This window comes from Chiloscyllium punctatum, chromosome 3, assembly GCF_047496795.1.
Source record: "Chiloscyllium punctatum isolate Juve2018m chromosome 3, sChiPun1.3, whole genome shotgun sequence".
Taxonomy (NCBI): domain Eukaryota; kingdom Metazoa; phylum Chordata; class Chondrichthyes; order Orectolobiformes; family Hemiscylliidae; genus Chiloscyllium; species Chiloscyllium punctatum.
This window is the reverse complement of record NC_092741.1, coordinates 7,351,298-7,372,489: the sequence shown is the minus strand read 5'-3', so window position 1 is coordinate 7,372,489 and position 21,192 is coordinate 7,351,298. Positions and strand designations below refer to the sequence as shown.

The 21,192-nt window shown below is 45.4% G+C and overlaps 1 protein-coding gene across 3 annotated transcripts in view; it reads right to left on the bottom strand.

The window, feature by feature from the left end:
- The window catches only part of LOC140455412 (uncharacterized), a 33,085-nt gene that overhangs the window by 2,988 nt on the left and 8,905 nt on the right, over positions 1-21,192 (bottom strand). For 2 of the 3 annotated variants that reach the window (XM_072550256.1, XM_072550265.1), the window contains exon 2: positions 14,716-14,949. Coding sequence is in view for 1 of the 3 variants with exons in the window: in XM_072550275.1 (XP_072406376.1) it covers positions 18,758-20,149 (1,392 nt within the window). In the remaining 2 variants the exon portion in view is untranslated. Of the gene's footprint in view, positions 1-14,715; positions 14,950-15,364; positions 20,391-21,192 lie in introns of those variants that run through there. The other variant, XM_072550275.1, reaches the window with a different exon arrangement.

The following is a 21,192-nucleotide window of genomic DNA, read 5'->3' as shown; positions in this document are numbered from 1 at the left end:
ACAAAGAGGAGGACAAGCCCAGTATGTACTTCTTTAAAAACAAATCTTTAGTTTCGGGACTTGGCAATTCTCCATTCGTTCCCAAATAAGGTAATCCAAATAAGATTTCATAGGGGGATAGTCCCAAGTCTTTCCTTGGGGCTGTTCGTACTCGCAAGAGAGCTATAGGTAAACATTTGGTCCAAGGGAGTCTGGTTTCTATTATCAATTTAGAGAGCTGTCGTTTGAGTGTTTGGTTCATTCTCTCAACCCTTCCCGATGCTGGCGGGTGCCACAGAGTATGGAACTCCCAGGAAATTCCCAACCCTTTCATTACCCCCTGTAACACTTTAGAGGTAAAGTGAGTTCCTTGGTCGGAATCAATATGGTTCACGATCCCATATTGGGGAATTATGTGCTCCAATATTGTTTTAGACACTCCACTCGCAGTGGCAGTAGCTAGGGGGTATGCCTCAACCCAACCAGATAGATGATCTACTATGACCAGCATATATTTTATTGTTGTGGTTCTGTTCCCCGAGCTGGGAATTTGTCTTGCAAATGTTTCGTCCCCTGTCTAGGTGACATCCTCAGTGCTTGGGAGCCTCCTGTGAAGCGCTTCTGTGCTGTTTCCTCCGGCATTTATAGTGGCCTGTCTCTGCCGCTTCCGGTTGTCAGTTCGAGCTGTCCGCTGTAGTGGCCGGTATATTGGGTCCAGGTCGATGTGTTTGTTGATAGAGTCTGTGGATGAGTGCCATGCCTCTAGGAATTCCCTGGCTGTTCTCTGTTTGGCTTGCCCTATAATGGTAGTGTTGTCCCAGTCGAATTCATGTTGCTTGTCGTCTGTGTGTGTGGCTACTAAGGATAGCTGGTCGTGTCGTTTCGTGGCTAGTTGGTATTCGTGTATACGGATCGTTAACTGTCTTCCTGTTTGTCCGATGTAGTGTTTTGTGCAGTCCTTACATGGGACTTTGTACACTACATTAGTTTTGATCATGTTGGGTATCGGGTCCTTTGTTCTGGTGAGTTGTTGTCTGAGCGTGGATGACAAATTCAACCCAAAGTCTGGGTCAGATACGTGGATGACACCTTTGTAATAATTAAAAACTCAGAAATAGAGAACACACACCAGATCATCAACGCCACACTCACAGGAATCTGATTCACTAGAGAGGAAGAAAAGGACAACCAACTCCCATTCCTAGACGTGGTGGTACAGAGAACACCGAACGGAGAATTCACCACAAAGGTTTACAGGAAAGCCACACACACAGACCAAGTCCTAAACTATGAAAGCAACCACCCCAACACACACAAACGAAGTTGCATCAGGACACTATTCAAAAGGGCCACAACACACTGCAGCACACCAGAACTACAAAAAGAGGAAGAGGAACACCTATACAAAGTATTCGCCAAAAACGGATACCCTTGCAATTTCATCAACAAATGCCGAAGGGAGAGACAACGGAACGAGGACATGCTGCAACCCAAAGGACTAGCCACACTACCATACATCAGGAGCATTTCTGAACTGACAGCCAGACTACTACGACCACTAGGACTCATAACAGCACACAAACCAACAGCCACTCTCAGACAACAACTCACCAGAACGAAGGACCCGATACCCAACATGATCAAAACTAATGTAGTGTACAAAATCCCATGCAAGGACTGCACAAAACACTACATCGGACAAACAGGAAGGCAGTTAACGATCCGTATACACGAACACCAACTAGCCACGAAACGATACGACCAGCTATCCTTAGTAGCCACACACACAGACGACAAGCAACATGAATTCGACTGGGACAACACTACCATTATAGGGCAAGCCAAACAGAGAACAGCCAGGGAATTCCTAGAGGCATGGCACTCATCCACAGATTCAATCAATAAGCACATCGACCTGGACCCAATATACCAGCCACTACAGCGGACAGCTCGAACTGACAACCGGAAGCGGCAGAGACAGGCCACTATAAATGCCGGAGGAAACAGCACAGATGCGCTTCACAGGAGGCTCCCAAGCACTGAGGATGTCACCTAGACAGGGGACGAAACGTTTGCAAGACAAATTCCCAGCTCGGCGAACAGAACCACAACAACGAGCACCCGAGCTACAAATCTTCTCCCAAACTTTGAACATATATTTTAGTCTGCCTACCCTGGGGAGTTCAGTATAATCTACTTGTATACTCTGGAAAGGTCTCAGTGCTGGGTCTGTTCCTCCCGGGGTCTGTTTTCTCAAGACTTTCTTATTTACCTTTCTGCATATGATACATCCCTCACATATTTGTTTAGCAATTGTATATATTCCTTTACATCCATATTCCCTAAGAACTAAATCACACATTGCTTGTACTCCCCAATGGCTGCCTTGATGTAGGACAGCCATAATCCCTCGCATCATCATTTTGTTTAACATTTCCCTTCCATCAGGTAACCTCCAATGCTCGTCTGCTGTTTTTACAGCCCCAAAATCCCTCAATTCATTTTCTTTGCTTTCAGTAAATATCGGAGCTTCCCTAGGACCTGGGACAGTAGGTATTAGGGAATGAATCACCACTTCTTGTGGGTTCAGGGCTGCTTCCTTAGCCACTTCATCGGCTAATCTATTTCCCCTAACTTCTAGTTCATTTCCTTTCTGATGACCATTTACATGCACTACTGCTATTTCTCGGGGAAGTAATAGGGACTCCAAGACCTGTTTAATCAATTCTTCATGTACTAATTCTTTCCCCTGGCTATTGATCAGCCCTCGTTCCTGCCATATCTTACCGAAAGTGTGCACAACACCAAATGCATATTTAGAGTCAGTGTATACTGTTCCCTCTTTATTCTCTAATGCCCTAAGGGCTCTTTCCAATGCATAGAGTTCACAAGTCTGAGCTGACCACCCATTTGGCAACCGTCCTGCCTCCACCACACTACTGTTTGTCCCGTCTACGACTGCATACCCATTATGCCTTTTCCCTTCAGTCACCCGGGATGATCCATCTATAAAAAGTCTAGCCCCTGCATGAAATGGAACATCTTTCAGGTCCATGCGGACCTTAGTTTGATATTGTATAATGTCAAGGCAATCGTGCCCTGGATTCTGAGGAGAGTCTTCTTCCCCTTTCCAAAGAAAGGCAGCTGGATTTAAACAATTGTCAGTGACCAACACTAGATCATCCTTTTCTATTAATATTGCCTCATATTTCCGAATCCGCGAGTCTGTCAACCATCGCCCAGCTTTTTGGTTGAGGATTGTTCTCACTTGGTGTGGAGTGCTTACTATTAGGGCTCCCCCAAATGTAAGCCTCCACCAACAGTGCAGTGGCAGCCACAGTCTGCACACACTCAGGCCATCCCCGGGATACTAGATCCAGTAGCTTCGAAAGATATGCTACTGGCTGTCTCATTCCTCCCCACCTCTGGGTCAATACTCCCAAAGCCGCTCCCTTATCCACGGTAGCAAAGAGGTGGAAAGGTTTATCGAGAGAAGGTAAGGCTAACACGGGGGCATGGATCAGATCTCTTTTGAGTTTCTCAACGAGTTCTTTTTCCTCATCATCCCAACTTAGACATTTTGGTTCCCCCTCTAATAGTTTGAGATATAATTTCTTAGTCTTCTGTCCATAGGAATCAATCCACAATCTGCAATAACCCGTTAGACCCAAAAATTTGCGTAACTCCCGTTTAGTGCTGGGCAGCGGCATCCCCACTATTCCCTCTATCCGCTCCGGGCTTATCTTTCGCTTTCCCTCACTATCTAAATGTCCCAAGTATTTCACTTCTTGCTCCACATATTGTGGTTTGTTTTTAGATACCCTCAGTCCCTGCTGGCCCAGGAAATTCAATAATTTGTTAGTGGCTTCTACTACTCTTTGTCTTCTTTTTCCTGTTACTAAGAGGTTGTCTACATACTGCAACAGGGTAGTCCCCTTGGGGCTGCTAAATTTCTCCAATATTTGTTCTCACATCTGTCCAAATAAATCCGGGGATTCCGTAAACCCCTGGGGAAGCACAGTCCACTGGTATTGCTGTTTCTGTCCTGTCTTGGGGTCTTCCCACTCAAAGGTAAACAAATTCCTACTTTCCTCCACCAAGGGACAAGCCCAAAAGGCATCCTTTAAATCTATCACACTAAACCATTTGTGGTCATGAGGGATCTCACTTAATAAGGTATAGGGGTTTGGCACCACTGGGTGCCTGATCTGTACTATTCGATTTAATGTTCTCAAATCCTGCACCAATCGATAAGTTCCATCGGATTTCCACACTGGTAGAATTGGGGTATTATAAGGAGACATACATGGCTCCAACAGTCCATCTCGAATCAATCCTCCAATTACTGGCTGCAGTCCTCGTTTACCTTCTATGGAAATGGGATATTGTCGCTCACAGACAACGTCCCCTTTCCTTTTTAATTTATTTCAAGGGGAGGATCTGTAGTTTTCCACGATTCCCTTCTCTAGCCCATACAATAGGGTCTATCTCTCTCTCCACATCCTCTGTCAACATTGCCATTTGGACAACTAATTCTTTTTCCTGAATTCCAATCCCCAGTCCTAAGAGGATAATTAAATCTCTCCCTAATAAGTTACTTCCTATCTCAGGGATATACAACAATTCCCCTGTGACCCTATCCTTAGGACCTTCTATCATCATAGGTTCAAATACTGGAACAGTAAATCCCTCCCCTTTAACCCCTGAAACAGTAATTGACCATGTCGACATTTCTACTTTCTTTGGTTTAAAATTCAGCGATGACCGTGCTGCCCCCATATCTCCTAGGAAGACTACCTCTTCCCTATAGGGTCCCACCTTCAGGTTTATCAAGGGTTCCTGGTGGGCCCCCGAGGGCAGGAACCCCTGACATCCCTATTCTTCATCAAAATTCATAAGCGGAATTGCCCTCTCTTCCCTTTTCAGAGCCGGACATTCCCGCTTAAAGTGCCCTTTCTTTTCGCAATAATAGCATCCTGCCTGTGGAGACCTCCAGCTCTGCCCCTGTCGCTCGAACCCTCTATCAAATACTCCCCCTTGTCCTCTCCCTCTCCCTCTCCCTTTCCCCCTTCCTCTCTGTCCGACCTGCTGCCACCCACCGCTCCAATTGCTCTCTATTGGTTCCATTCTTTTCTTAACTACCTCATCAACCGTAGCTACCATCATTTTCACCTTCTGTTTCTGTCTCTCATCCTCTCACTTTCTGTGCCTCTCTTAACAAGTCATCTAATGGCTTTTCACTCCACCCTTCTATCTTCTGTATCTTTCTCTGTATGTCTGGCCATGCCTTTGTCACAAAATGTACTTTCAAAAGACCCTGTGCCACTGGGTCTCAGGGTTCATTCCAGAATATTTCCGCATTGAGTCTCTTAATCTTTGCAAGAAAGCTGAGGGAGTCTCATCTTTCTCCTGTCTAACTTCAAAGGCTTTAGTCAAATTCTGTGACTTCGGAACTGCTTCTCTTATTCCTTTTAGAATCAGGTCTTTCAATTCCCTCATTTCTTCTCTATGCTCCGGATTTGGATTTTCCCACTGGGGGCCTCTGAGGGGAAACTTCACCTCTCCCTGTCCAGCATCCCCATCTCCAATCGGATGTTCCCTGTCCCATATTTTAATGGCTGCTCCCCGTATAAGTCCCCTTTCTTCCCCAGTAAATAGTATATTCAAAATAGACATTAACTCAGCCCAGGTATACAGACTGGGCCCCAAAAATTGATCAGTTTGTTCAGACAACCCTACCGGATCCTCAACCAGGACCTTCATTTCTTCTTTAAATGTTCTGACCTCCCCACTGCTGAGGGGGGCACTTACAAACCCAATCTCTTTGTCCCCTGTTGGTACCTCCCGAAGGGGATATGTCGTTACGTTCTTCCCTTTTTTTTTGTTTTCCCCCCCTTAGGCTTTGATTTAGATCCTCCGGAGCCCTCCTCTATACCTACTTTGGCTGTGCTTTCTTTTACTGAGGATGGAGGGTCAGGAACAACAACATCCACGTCCACTGCCCCTTCATCCTCCTCTCGTGAATCATCTGTTTCCTGTCCCTGTCTGTCTGTCTCGCCTCCTCCCTCATTTTCACCTAACCTGATTTTATGGTACCGGGGGGCAAACAGCCAAGAGGATCCCAGGGACGAGGTGGGACAGAGGGAGAATCCTTTGTCTTTACTACCGTCATTCCCAAACTGCCCTTCCAACAGGATGCATAGTCCACCTCCTCTTGACTAAAAGGTTGTTTTTTATTCACATACAAACCTAAATACTGACAGATACTGGATTAGTGGTGCTGGAAGAGCACAGCAGTTCAGGCAGCATCCAAAGAGCAGCGAAATCAACGTTTCGGGCAAAAGCCCTTCATCAGGAATAAAGCCCTGATGAATGGCTTTTGCCCGAAACGTTGATTTCGCTGCTCGTTGGATGCTGCCTGAACTGCTGTGCTCTTCCAGCACCACTAATCCAGTATTTGATTTTCAGCATCTGCAGTCATTGTTTTTACCTAAATACTGACAGACCCAATCCTCGTCCGAACCATACTTTGGCCAGAAGACAGCCGGACGAAGGATTGGGTCTTTGGTCCATGCTAAACAACAATATTTCATCATTTTCGTTTTATCCTTTGCCCTTGTACAAGTATTGCTTGTCCATTCCCGCAACATCCTCCCCAACGGACTTTCAGGAGGAATGTTACCAGGGACTTTTTCTTCTTCCTTTACTCCGTGACAGCTACTCGGCCTACCCCCCCATTTCCCGGGGCCCTCGCCAGTCCCTCAACGAGTAAATACCCCTTGTCCCGGCCACCAAGGCAATACTTAAAAGTCAGGTTTCTTATCTTGGTCTGTGCACAGAGTTGCCTGGCCCCTTGTCGCCGTATTTTCTATCGAACGCCTATCCCTGTCTGATTCAGATGTCTCTCTTGTGGGATTCGTACCAGTCGCCCAAGGGAGCAGACCAAACCAGGACACGAGAACGCTCCTCAATGGGGAACGGGACGCGTCTTCCCAGTGTCCAAGGCCAGCCACTCCCCCCGGTGATGGAAGAAAATCACAGACAGCCCCCAATTGTGAGAAACAAAGCTCACACACTTCAATAATCGCAGTCCGAGACAAAATCTGAATCAGCAGTGTCCTTTATTTTACACTTGCAAGTGGGTGAGATGTCCAGTGCCGATAAGGTAGAGGACATACACACACCAAGTTCAATTCATACATAATATTTATATGATTTGATGTCTTTTGTTTTACATTGCTCCTCCCCTGCTTACATCGTCCACTTCCCTAAGACCGGCCCCCATTACCCCTGTTTATCTCTTGCCTTATCCGGCCTTGTCTGTGACAAAATGCTTATTTCTGGCCTCACAAGGCTGTTTGACCTCATCCTGCTGTAGGTCATTGTTAGGCATATTCTTTCTTCATCATTATCTATCCCCTTCATCTGTGCCTTTCCCAAGGCCGTTCTGATCCCTATGTCCCTTTTAATTGGGGTTTGTTCCTGTGTTTTTGCAAAAGTGGGAAGCAGATGTTTATACCTACTGTTTGTACAGGCGTATCTAGCTTAACTTCATCCCCTCACAACATCTTATCTATTTGCCCGTAATGTCTACCATTGTTTTGCTGGCACATCTCATTCTGACATACAATTTTAGCTAATATAAAAACAATTATATATTTCCTCCACATCGTTTCCATTCTTGTTGACTCAGCTCTTGGCTAAAACAATTACACACTGGTGTGACCTCATTTACTTTGTAAAATGGAATTGCAGAAGTAACATTATTTCCCCCACATCCCACAGAATGGACTCCATTTTGGACCATGCACCTTAAACTGGAGTGGACTCTACATTTTGAAGACTCTATTTGGACTGTGTACCAGAAAGGACTCTTTTTCTTTGGTAATTAACTGTATTGTGTTGTTTGTTGGGTCTATCACTTGCACTGTCTTGTGTGTTCCTGGGTTTGACAGGGCTTACTGTGAGCTAGGAGGCTCATGGGTCATCCTGAAAGCTGTCACCCCGAAAGCCAGAGGGTGGGTAGGCCATCCTGTTGCCAGTCACTCTGAGAGCCAGATGGTGGGTCGGCCGTTCCGAGCGCTGTTGTCCCGAGAAGGGGTAATCGGGACGGGCTGTCCTAGAGGTGGTCGAAAGGTGTGTCAGAGCAGCCGAGAGCCAGAAGGCGCATAGGGGCAGGGTGAGATCTGGAAGGCTTTTGGGCTGCCCTGCATGTTGTCGTCCCAGGGGAGGGGACAGGCTGTCCTAGAGGTGGCCGTAAGGTGTGCCAGGATAGCCCACTGGCCGGATGGCGCATCGGGGTGGGTGAGAGCCCAATGGTACGTAGGGGCAGACTGAGAGCCAGAAGGCAGGTAGCCGTCCTCAGTGCTGTCACCCCGGGCAGGTACCGGGGGGGGCTGTCCTAGAGTCCAAGGGCTAAACCCTACCACAAAATTAACATTGTCCTTTTCTCAAAAAGTAAAAAGAGAAAAAGAGTAACACACAGGCTGAGGATGGTCAGTGAAGCTGTGGAAGGTGGATAGGCTGTCCTGACCGCTGTCACTGCGGGCAGGTACCGGGGCGGGCTGTCCTAGAGGTGGTCAAAAGGTGTGTCAGGGCGGATCGAGAACTGGAAGGGGCATGGGATGGACTGAGAGCCGGAAGGTGTGTAGGGGCGGGCTGCCTTAGAGTGGCCGGAAGGTGGGAGGGACAGGGGCTTGCTGGGTCGGTATTGTCTGCACTTTTGTTTGTAACAATATTGTCTCATGTACAAATGTCATTGTCACTGTCTTTTCATATGTGGAACTGGGATTTGAGGTTTGTCCTCATCTCTCTGTAAACTGGTTGAACGGAAGGGTTTGGGGCCTGGCTTTGCTGCTCCTCTCCCTTGTAAAATTGCTGTTGTGTACGGCTGTAAATGTTAAGTTTTCCTTTTTGTAAACTGTTTTGTAATGTTTTAATAAAATAGTAAATAAATAAATAAATAAATGAGACATTAGCATGATTGCTATTTGGCAGTATTCTGGGGGTTTCTGATTAATAGAGAAGTATCATCAGGCGATTTAGAAACTCCTGAGTTCAGGGAACTGACTGCAGGTTGGCTGGTCACAGCCAGTGTGTTACTGTTGTATTTGATAACGGATTCGTAAGCTGGCTGGTCACACAGACATGAATACTGTTATATTTTAGTTCTCATTGGGGAACTTGTTTTTTTTGCCCCTGTATTTTACTGGATGGTTGCAGCCTGTGTGTTACTTTTTTTGTTTTTTGAGCAAGGACGATGAGGGTTTTTGTGGCAGGGCTTTGTCCTTGCACTATGGTTTGTAGTGTTTTCACCTTTCTGCGTGGTTAAGAAGTTTAAGAAAAGCTATTCCTGTTGCATTTGAAGTGAATGAGAAGTGATAATTTGTTTGAAACTTCTTTCAAAATGCCTGGGCCTCAGGCAGAAGTTCTAACAGTGTTTTGTTATTTCTGTTGATAACAATGGACTGTCTAGTGAGCTAGAGATCGGGGGTGGAGTCAGGATGCGATCAGATAAAGAATTGGTCCACCTCAGTGCTCTCACAAGTGAGCAAACCATAATGCCAGAAGTAACCTCAAACCTGTGCAGGAAACTTGGATATCGTATTGAAATTAACAAAGGATTAACAGCTACAAGGGTTTACAAACAAAGATGATGACACACACTCAGGTAAGGGTGATACTTTATGAATCAAATCAAGACGTTTTTGACAGAGTTTAGGAGCTACACAGCTTTGCATTGGAGTTTCTGCAATTTGAATTTGTTGATTATATTGACCTAGCATTTCTGGTGATGCTACTCAACATGGAACCATTCATTCGAATAGTTTACTGTGAGCACTCCAATCAACTTCAGGATCCAGATCTGCACATGGAAGGATGTGCATTGCAATTGATAGACAATGGAAAAGAGGAGGAGATTGCAGAGCCATTGGCCTTGATTTTTGTGTCCTCTTTGTCTACAGGAGTAGTGCCAGAGGACTGGAGGATAGCGAATGTGGTCCCCTTGTTCAAGAAGGGGAGTAGGGATAATCCTAGTAACTATAGGCCAGTGAGTCTCACTTCTGTTGTGGGCAAAGTCTTAGAGAGAATTGTAAGGGATAGGATTTATGCACATCTGGATAAGAATAATGTGATCAAGGATAGTCAGCATGGTTTTGTGAAGGGCAGGTCGTGCCTCACAAACCTTATTGAATTCTTTGAGAAGGTGACTAAGGAGGTAGATGAGGGGAAAGCGGTAGATGTGGTATATATGGATTTTAGTAAGGCGTTTGATAAGGTCCCCCATGGTAGGCTACTGCAGAAAATACAGAGATATGGCATTGAGGGTGAGTTGGAGGTTTGGATTAGGAATTGGCTGGCTGGAAGAAGACAGAGGGTAGTAGTTGATGGCAAAGGTTCATCTTGGAGTGCCGTCACTAGCGGTGTTCCGCAAGGATCTGTTTTGGGACCATTGCTGTTTGTCATTTTTATAAATGACCTGGAGGAAGGGTTAGAAGGTTGGGTGAGCAAGTTTGCAGATGATACGAAAGTCGGAGGAGTTGTAGACAGTGAGGAAGGATGTGGCAGGTTACAGCGGGATATAGAGAAGCTGCAGAGCTGGGCAGAAAGGTGGCAAATGGAGTTCAATGTCGCTAAGTGTGAGGTGATTCACTTTGGTAAGAGTAACAAAAAGATGGATTACTGGGCTAATGGTAGACTACTTGGTAGTGTGGAAGAGCAGAGGGATCTTGGTGTCCATGTACACAGATCTCTGAAAGTTGCCACCCAGGTAAATAGTGCAGTGAAGAAGGCATATGGCGTACTGGCTTTTATTGGTAGAGGAATTGAGTTCCGGAGTCCTGAGGTCATGCTGCAGTTGTATAAGACTCTGGTGCGGCCGCATCTGGAATATTGTGTGCAGTTTTGGTCGCCATACTATAGGAAGGATGTGGAGGCACTGGAACGGGTGCAGAGGAAGTTTACCAGGATGTTGCCTGGTATGGTAGGAAGATCATATGAGGAAAGGCTGAGGCACTTGGGGTTGTTTTCATTGGAGAAAAGAAGGTTTAGGGGTGACTTGATAGAGGTGTACAAGATGATTAGGGGGTTAGATAGGGTTGACAGTGAGAACCTTTTTCCACGTATGGAGTCAGCTATTACAAGGGGGCATAGCTTTAAATTAAGGGGGGGTAGATATAGGACTGATGTTAGGGGTAGGTTCTTCACTCAGCGAGTCGTAAGTTCATGGAATGCCCTGCCAGTAGCAGTAGTGGACTCTCCCTCTTTATGGGTATTTAAGCGGGCATTGGATAGGTATATGGAGAATAGTGGCTGAGTGTAGGTTAGGTGTGCTTTGATCGGCGCAACATCGAGGGCCGAAGGGCCTGTACTGCGCTGTAATGTTCTATGTTCTATGTTCTAAGATGATTGGTGATCTGTCCGGTTTTACTTGAACTGGCCAACACACTGCTGGTTTGATGGAGGGAGGGTGTGAATGGCGCGGGTGAGGGCAGACTCCCCAAGTAGAGACTGGTTAGTAATGCACTTGAAGGAGTTCCATATACTGGATTAGTGATGCTGGAAGAGCACAGCAGTTCAGGCAGCATCCAACGAGCAGCGAAATCGACATTTCGGGCAAAAGCCCTTCAGTCGATTCCGCTGCTCGTTGGATACTGCCTGAACTGCTGTGCTCTTCCAGCACCACTAATCCAGTATTTGCTTTCCAGCATCTGCAGTCATTGTTTTTATCTTGTTGAAGGAGTTCCAACCAAGTTTGTTCATTATATTCCCAAATCTCATTCAGGATTTCCTGATGAAACTCTATCTGTGTTTAGAATTTTGACCTTTCGTAGATAATTTGGTCAGTTAACCTTGTGAGAGAATGGATCTGAAGGTGTTGTTTTTCATTTTTAGTAGTTCAGTATCTGCTGGGTTTGTCAACAAAGATTCACTTGTTAGTTTCCTATTCACCACTGCATTCTGCAAAGCCCTTTCATCAATTAAATCGCCTTGAAATATCCTGTTATGATGCTCAAAATGCATAAAGTTAATTTTCACACAACAAAGCTGTCAGCTGGAATATGTGCTCAGTTCTCTGGAGTGGTACTTGATCACTTGACTGTTTTGCCAACTAAGTCACAGAGAGTCTGCAGTTTGGAGCTTTATTAATATAAGTCAAATTAATTTTGATTTGTTAATGGTTGTATGTTTAAACCAAAACATAGGAGCAAATTGCTGCAGATGCTGGAATCAAAAAATATTCTGATGAAGAGTCACCTCGACTCAAACATTAGCTTTGAGTGTGTGGTGCTGGAAAGGCACAGCAGGTCAGTCAGCATCAGAGGAGCAGGAGAATCAATGTTTCAGGCAAAATCGTTGTGTGAGGAATGTTACCTTGCTGTCTCTCCACGGATGTCGCCTTGATTGATGTTCGCATATTAAGTCACAGATCATGTCCCAGCTGTATAGCTAAAACCAGACGTCTTGCTTGTTGGCTTCTTAGGCAAATCCACACACATCAAAGACATGGAGGGCTCGGCTGAATCTATTGCTTTCTTCTCTACGTGTCACGTTTCATCGAGGTAGTCTCCTAGGCCCAAGCATCTTCAGCGAGTGGTTAGAATATGCAGTGCACTGCCCGAGAGAGAGGGTGCTGGAGGCAGATTCAATGGTGACTTTGGTCGGAGGGTCGGACACTTATCCGAAGAGAGAATATTTGCTGCAGGGCGAGTGTGACTGGGGAAGTTGCTCGTGCAGAGAGCCGATGCAGACATGACAGGCTGAATGTATCATTCACTGCGTGCAGTTCTGCAGTTGGTTACCGGCTCTTCAAAAACGCTGTGCTGCAAGAACGGGCGTTTTGCTCAAGCAATCAGGCTAGCAAAAGCGCGCGAAAACAAAACATGTAAGCATTCTTATTCAGTTTACAAGTTGCGGAATCACGCTTCCCTTTTCCCATCCTATCACAACCTCACTTGTTTTTCTCTAATTTTCCTCATCTGACTACCCTGCTGTCCTTGTCCTTGTCTGTTACAGCCTGTCTGTTATTTTATCCAGTTCCCCTTATCATACTATAAGCTTATTGTGAAATGCCCCTACTGCTACTTTTGTGGTCAGCTACAACACTTTAAAGTTAATTCTTAGTTTAAAACTATTTCTTAAACAAAAACCTCTATATTTGTTAAAATCTTAGCCTTAAGTATGCTGCAAGAATCCCGCAACTGTTTGTGTAATGTTCCCATTCCCCATCCCCCACAACACCCCGTCACCCATCTGCAAAAACATCTCTAACCACTACCTGTGGAAACTACATTTCTAATCTCCCACAATTCCCCCTTTTTCTTTTTCTCTAACTGTTGTTTCTGCACTAATTAAGTCTCCTTTAATTCATTTTGTTATGTTCTGCCCTCTTATGCCTTTTGGCGATGAGGTTCACAATCTTATACACTGTATAAAAGCATCTGATGATGTATTTGGGTTCCTTCCCTAAGGGATATCATCAGTCGGCTCATTACCCATTTTAGGACATTGTATCCTACCACCAGACCCACTAATATCAATAATCCATAGATAGCCAGATTGACTAACCACCTTCCCCATGACTAACCACCTTCCCCAATTAGTGCACAGGTACCACCTTCCTCTGCCAGAATATAATCTAGAACCATCCTGTTCTGAAGAGTTGTTAGCCTAGTGGCAATCATTTCGGTCGTTATGGCTGCTACTTGGGATTGGGCATCAGAAGTATTGTTGGCCAACTCTTCCAGGGAAGCCGCCAACTTTTGTGTTTCTACTCCTGCTCGAGCGGCCCCATACATAGGTATCAAAGTCCAGAGGAGGCGATCTCCTTCGGTTACTTTCCGGATTACTCGCCTTCCTCCCTGTTTATTCCGAGGTATTTTTGGGGCTCTCTTTAGCAGCCTCAAATGGGGAATTATAAAGGCGAGGTAGCAGCAGCCACTCCAGCCTTTCTGGTTTTGAGACAGTGTTTGATCAACATCATAACATACGTGAATTCCTACACATTCGGTCACGCGAATGTATTTTTCCCCGGGAATAAATGGATAGGCTTCAGGCCGTATACCCAATATGTTCCGTTTAATATTCGGGGAATGGTCGTGGAAATGGCTTGACTGGTGTAGACTCAAGATGATTTTCCTAATCGGAAGGGTGCGGTATCATTCTGATTACAGAAACAAGTGGTATTTACTGCTCCTTTCGGGGGGGGGGGGGGGGGGGGGATCTCTAAGGCCATCAATAGCACCCAGTGTTTTTGGGGCTGGTCGAGGGAACCATCCTGCAAAGTTATAATTACCCCTGTCAGATCTCCATTTTGTATTGTTTGAGCCCGAGTCAAATTATTGTACATCATACACTTCTCTTTCAGGAAGTGGTATTACCGTGAGAGGAATTCCGGCTTCCCCATGGTGTGGGATCTCAGCCCATACCCAACAGTCGGTATGCCCCTTTAGCTTAGCATAGTTCTGACATAAAGCGGTAAAATGATTTTTCCCATCCCCCCTTAGCAGCTAGCGCCAATATTATCGTGTCAATATAAAGCTGACCACTCATTCCAGCTCACAACCCAATCTGTCTATTCCCTAACCCTTTGTATGCCAGGGAGGAGGGAGTCCAAGCAACACTTACAATTGTTTTGGGATACAGTTTTTTAACCAATATTTAATAGTCTCTTATCTCAGTCCATTCTTTTTGCTCAGCTTGACTTTCAGAGGGTTGTCTGTAGGATGAGCTTACCACTCTGCCGAAGGGGAAGGAGCGTCCACGGGGCCCTCAACATGCGTGTGATGACTCCACCCTTTTTCAGCAGTTCGGACGGCTGTTTCAGTAGTCAGGCGGGTTAGGAACGGTCCCTCCCAGCTTGGGTACAGTTTGGTATCTTTCCAGGCCTTTATCAGGACCCAATCACCCGGTCGTATCTGATGTACTGCGAACTCAAGTGGAGGTGTCTGGGTCAACAGACCCTTCTTCCTAAGGACAGACAAAGAAGAGCAGAGCGCCACAATGTAGTTATTTAAAGAACTTATCATTGAACTCTACAGTTAGTAATTGTCCTGTCACTTCCTCTTCATCTCCTCTAATTAGGGTTGGCTGAAAAATAGGCACCAAGAATTCTTTCTGAAGAAGGGCTTATGCCTGAAACTTCGATTCTCCTGTTCCTTGAATGCTGTCTGACCTGCTGCACTTTTCCAGCTACACATTTTCAGCTCTGATCTCCAGCATCTGCAGTCCTCACTTTCTCCACCAAGAATTCTTCGCCTTTTACTCCGGAAACCTTGTGATTCTTGTTAGTCAATTTAACACCGGTAGGTCTTGTGAGAAACAAAGCCCACTCACTTCAATAATTTCAGTCCGAGACAAGATCTGAATCAATAGTGTCATTTATTTTACACTTGCAAGTGGGTGTGATGTCCAGTGTCTATAAGGCAGAGGACATACACACACCAAATTCAATTCATACTCAACATTTATATGATTTGATTTGTTTTACATTGCTCCTCCCCTGCTTACATCTTCCACTTCCCTAAGACCGGCCCCCATTCCCCCTGTTTATCTCTTGCCTTATCCGGCCTTGTCTGTGACAAAATGCTTATTTCTGGCCTCACAAGGCTGTTTGACCTCATCCTGCTGTAGGTCATTGTTAGGCATATTCTTTCTTCATCATTATCTACCCCCTTCATCTGTGCCTTTCCCGAGGCTGTTCTGATCCCTATGACCCTTTTAATTGGGGTTTGTTCCTCTGTCTCTGTAAAAGTGGGAAACAGATGTTTATACCTACTGTTTGTACAGGCGTATCTAGCTTAACTTCATCCCCTCACAACATTTTATCTACTTGCCCGTAATGTCTACCATTGTTTTGCAGTCACATTTCATTCTGACATACAATTTTAGCTAATACAAAAACAATTATATATTTCCTCCACATCGTTTCCATTCTTGTTGACTCAGCTCGTGGCTAAAACAATTACACACTGGTGTGAGTTTATTTTACTTTGTAAAATGGAATTGCAGAAGTAACATTAATTTACCTGTATCCCACAATTTCCCCCTTTTCTTTAATTACCATTTGTTATCTTCTGCATTTTTCTTTTAGGGGCACCTCTTTCATCAAGGCTGTTTCAATCAGTCTTTGGGTGAGCACTCGTATACAGGGTATGATACAACAGCCAATGGCCACCAATATCCCGACTACTACTATCAGGGAAGTAAGGATAGAAACCGCCACCCCCTTCCATTTTCCAAACCAGGACTCAAGCCATCCTGTGAGAGATGTGTCTACTCCTGGATTCTCAGCCAGTTCCTCTGCTAAGGTAGTCAATCCCCTTAAGGCCCGAGTAATTGAACCATCAGGTACAGTGTTATTAGGAATAAAGGTACAACAGCTTCCTCCTAACATCACACACACACACCCTTTTCCCGCTAGAATCATACCAAGGGCCATTCTGTTTTCCCATGCCATTCTACTTGTCGCATCAAGCTGTTCTGATATTCCTTTAACCACATCTCTTGTATAATTTATAAATCGCTGTTGATTATAGAAAATGTAATTTATCCAATCTATATTTTTATTATTTATTACCCACCAAAAGAGAGCTGACTCAAAGCCTGCTGCAATCTGGTTACGAGCCTTGAATTCATCCGGTACTCCCCTAGGGACTCCTGCCGAATCGAGATAAATCCTGTCATCGAAAGAAGTGTCTAACAGTAATCTCTTACCCCTTCCCTTTTTCCCTCCTATCTTTTCCTTCTCAAATGCCAGGGTAAATGGAATTGCCAATTGTACAATTGCACATATCCCTCTCCAATCCGGAGGGAGGGTGGGTCTCAATATTTTGCCCCCACAGATCTGCTCGGGGAACCTTTAATGCTGAGTAGTTCCCTCCCTTCTCTGTTTCGGTGACATTCTTAATCTCTGTACATAGTTTCAGCTCCCCCAAATCTTTCGACCGACTTGTACCTCGTCTACGCACACACGATGTGTGATTTCCAACTGCGGCAGAAAACAGGCGGGGATCTTTTGCATCTTTCTTCTCCAAGGGAGGGAACATCAGAGATCGGGAGGTACAATTCCTATCATTCCATGCAGTCTCATCCTGATACAGGGCTATCATACATTTCATGCCCTTCCTGTCTCGCTTCCACCCGAGTGGAAAGGGAACCACCTGGGCCACTGGCCGACCGGAGGCACATGCATAACAATTACTCTTGTTCAGACATCTCACAGTATACTTTACCCATTCAACCCAGGCATTTGCATCCCCGTACCCAGTTTCTATTTCAATGGTCTGTTTCAAGTCCTTTACCTCTGTAAATTTTACTACTTTAGGATCATCGGGAAGGGTGAAAGATTGTATCTTATTACCCAGTAGTTCTACCCGTTTTTCCTGTCCTACACTAATTCGAAAACAATAGCCCAAGAAATCCTTCCCATTTGCTTTCATTTCTATCCCAAATGTTTCGTTTAATTGTATCTCATAGGTGCCCCCACCCAGGATTGTTTCGTGCCAGGTGGTTTTCCTTATTGTTAGGTATATTGGGTTACACTTTTTATCGGGACAGTCGCGAGCTGGTCGGAAGGGGGCCCGGTGTACTGTGACAAGACCATTATACCAAGTACCGTCCCCAAGGCCATCCCCATATGACTTAAGATGTATCTCAGAGCTGCGGTACTGTCTCTGATTATCTACATCTCCACAATTTACTGAGCTGCTTACATCAGTGTCTATTACTTGTGGGTTATCGGATTCAGGAACCGTTAATAATACTTATGAAAATGATATTTGATGAAATCCCAATACTAAGAGAGCTAGCATCATAATCTAAGAACTCCCAGTATTCTAAACATCATGCTGAAGCACAAAAATACTTAATATACAATCTTACAGAAATAATCCCACGCTCGCGTCGCCACTGTATAATTAGTTACTCAAAGTCTCTTTAGTCTGTGTTTCAGCGGATCTTGCGTTGGTTCGGCTGTCCAGACTTCTTCCTCCACGGGAGGGTCCACTGGCCCTTTGATCCGAGTGTAGTGAGTCCAGCCTTTCTCCGTCGTCCTTATTGCTGTTTCGGTCGTCAAAAGAGCCTGGTACGGCCCTTGCCAGTCCGGCTGCAATTTAGTCTCTGTCCATGATTTCACTAAGATTCAATCGCCCGGCTGGATGGGATGAACGGTGAATTCAAGGGGTGGAGTCTGTGCCAATAAACCCTGTTTCCTTAGGAAAGACAAAGAGGAGGACAAGCCCAGTATGTACTTCTTTAAAAACAAATCTTTAGTTTCGGGAATTGGCAATTCTCCATTCGTTCCCAAGTAAGGTAATCCAAATAAGATTTCATAGGGGGATAGTCCCAAGTCTTTCCTTGGGGCTGTTCGTACTCGCAAGAGAGCTATAGGTAAACATTTGGTCCAAGGGAGTCTGGTTTCTATTATCAATTTAGAGAGCTGTCGTTTGAGTGTTTGGTTCATTCTCTCAACCCTTCCCGATGATGGCGGGTGCCATGGAGTATGGAACTCGCAGGAAATTCCCAACCCTTTCATGACCCCCTGTAACACTTTAGAGGTAAAGTGAGTTCCTTGGTCGGAATCAATATGGTTCACGAGCCCATATTGGGGAATTATGTGCTCCAATATTGTTTTAGACACTCCACTCGCAGTGGCAGTAGCTAGGGGGTATGCCTCAACCCAACCAGATAGATGATCTACTATGACCAGCATATATTTTATTGTTGTGGTTCTGTTCCCCGAGCTGGGAATTTGTCTTGCAAACGTTTCGTCCCCTGTCTAGGTGACATCCTCAGTGCTTGGGAGCCTCCTGTGAAGCGCTTCTGTGCTGTTTCCTCCGCCATTTATAGTGGCCTGTCTCTGCCGCTTCCGGTTGTCAGTTCGAGCTGTCCGCTGTAGTGGCCGGTATATTGGGTCCAGGTCGATGTGTTTGTTGATAGAGTCTGTGGATGAGTGCCATGCCTCTAGGAATTCCCTGGCTGTTCTCTGTTTGGCTTGCCCTATAATGGTAGTGTTGTCCCAGTCGAATTCATGTTGCTTGTCATCTGTGTGTGTGGCTACTAAGGATAGCTGGTCGTGTCGTTTCGTGGCTAGTTGGTGTTCGTGTATACGGATTGTTACCTGTCTTCCTGTTTGTCCGATGTAATGTTTTATGCAGTCCTTGCATGGGATTTTGTACACTACATTAGTTTTGATCATGTTGGGTATCGGGTCCTTTGTTCTGGTGAGTTGTTGTCTGAGCGTGGCTGTTGGTTTGTGTGCTGTTATGAGTCCTAGTGGTCGCAGTAGTCTGGCTGTCAGTTCAGAAATGCTCCTGATGTATGGTAGTGTGGCTAGTCCTTTAGGTTGCGGCATGTCCTCGTTCCGTTGTCTCTCCCTTAGGCATTTGTTGATGAAATTGCGAGGGTATCCGTTTTTGGCGAATACTTTGCATAGGTGTTCCTCTTCCTCTTTTTGCAGTTCTGGTGTGCTGCAGTGTGTTGTGGCCCTTTTGAATAGTGTCCTGATGCAACTTCGTTTGTGTGTGTTGGGGTGGTTGCTTTCATAGTTTAGGACTTGGTCTGTGTGTGTGGCTTTCCTGTAAACCTTTGTGGTGAATTCTCCATTCGGTGTTCTCTGTACCACCACGTCTAGGAATGGGAGTTGGTTGTCCTTTTCTTCCTCTCTAGTGAATCGGATTCCTGTGAATGTGGCGTTGATGATCTGGTGTGTGTTCTCTATTTCTGTATTTTTAATGATTACAAAGGTGTCATCCACGTATCTGACCCAGAGTTTGGGTTGAATTTGCGGAAAGACTGTTTGTTCTAACCTTTGCATTACTGCTTCTGCTATGAGTCCAAAGATCGGTGAGCCCATGGGTGTTCCGTTGATTTGTTCGTATATTTGGGTGTTGAATGTGAAATGTGTTGTGAGGCACAAGTCCAGTAGTTTAAGTATGCCGTCTTTGTTGATAGGTTCAACGTTCTGTTGTCTGTTATGTCTGTCCAGCAGGTTGGCTATTGTTTCTTTGGCTAGTGTTTTGTCGATGGAGGTGAACAGTGCCGTTACATCGAATGAGATCATAGTTTCTTCCTTGTCTATGTGTATATTTCCGATGATGTCCAAGAATTCCTGTGTCGATTGTATAGATTCTTGGTAGTGTGGATGTGCAGAGGGATCTTGGAGTCCCATGTACGTAGATCCCTGAAAGTTGCCACCCGGGTGGATAGTGCTGTTAAGAAGGCTGTTAGGTTTCACTCGTAGAGGGATTGAGTTCCGGAGCCGCAATATCAAGCTGCAACAGTTCGCCTGCTGGTGTGTGCTAGGCGGTTTCCTTTCCCCTTGCTCAACGACCTATTTGCTGAACTAGCCGGAGGTCAGCTTTTCAGTAAAATTGAGCCCGGTAAACCCTACCTCCAGATGAGTGTAGATCCTGAGTTTAAATGAATGAGACACAATCTTATTGAAACATATTGGATTCTTACGTGGCTCGACAGGGTGAATGCTGAGAGGACATTTTCCCTCATGGGAGTGCCTAGAACTGAACAGAATAAAGAGGCACCAATTTAAGAGTGAGATCAGGAGGAACGTCTTCTCTCAGAGGGTTGTGAGTCTTTGGAATTTGTTGTCACAGACAGCTGGCACACGCTGCTTGTGTGAGACTGACTTAGAATGCTGCCAGTTCTGGCTGAGGCAGCAAAGTGCAAAAGAAGGCAAGGGGGTGTTGTGCCAGTCCCTGCGTACACAGCCCAGGTGCCGGATAATCTGCAGTGCTCCTACCTGCCTTATTATCTTTCCAGGCCAGTTCCGGTCAGCATACATTGGTTTGTTTGTTCTACGTTTTCTCACGTGCTGTTGTCGAGTTAGTGCTGTCTCTTTGCTTTTCCCAGTGAGAATTGACTCTCTGAGTAACCTGCCTCTGACTCAGTCATTCGTGATAGCACACACGATTCTGTCGCGGCTCAGTGAATCGGAAAGTGGCTGAAACTCACAGTCCCTTGCCTCGTTTTTCCGGTCAGTCACATGCGTACCTATCGGTTCCGCCTGCCCTTGCACTCTGATGAAAAACATGCGCCTTAAATACGTCCCGATTATTTTTGTCCTAGCTCACAGTGTTCTCGAAACCTCTCTTTCAAGTCATCAAAATCAAAACGACTGAACCCCTAGATAGCTTCATCCCCAGCAGCATGCAGCAACGTAGCACAGTCGACCTTCTCTTGTTTTTCTGAAATGTC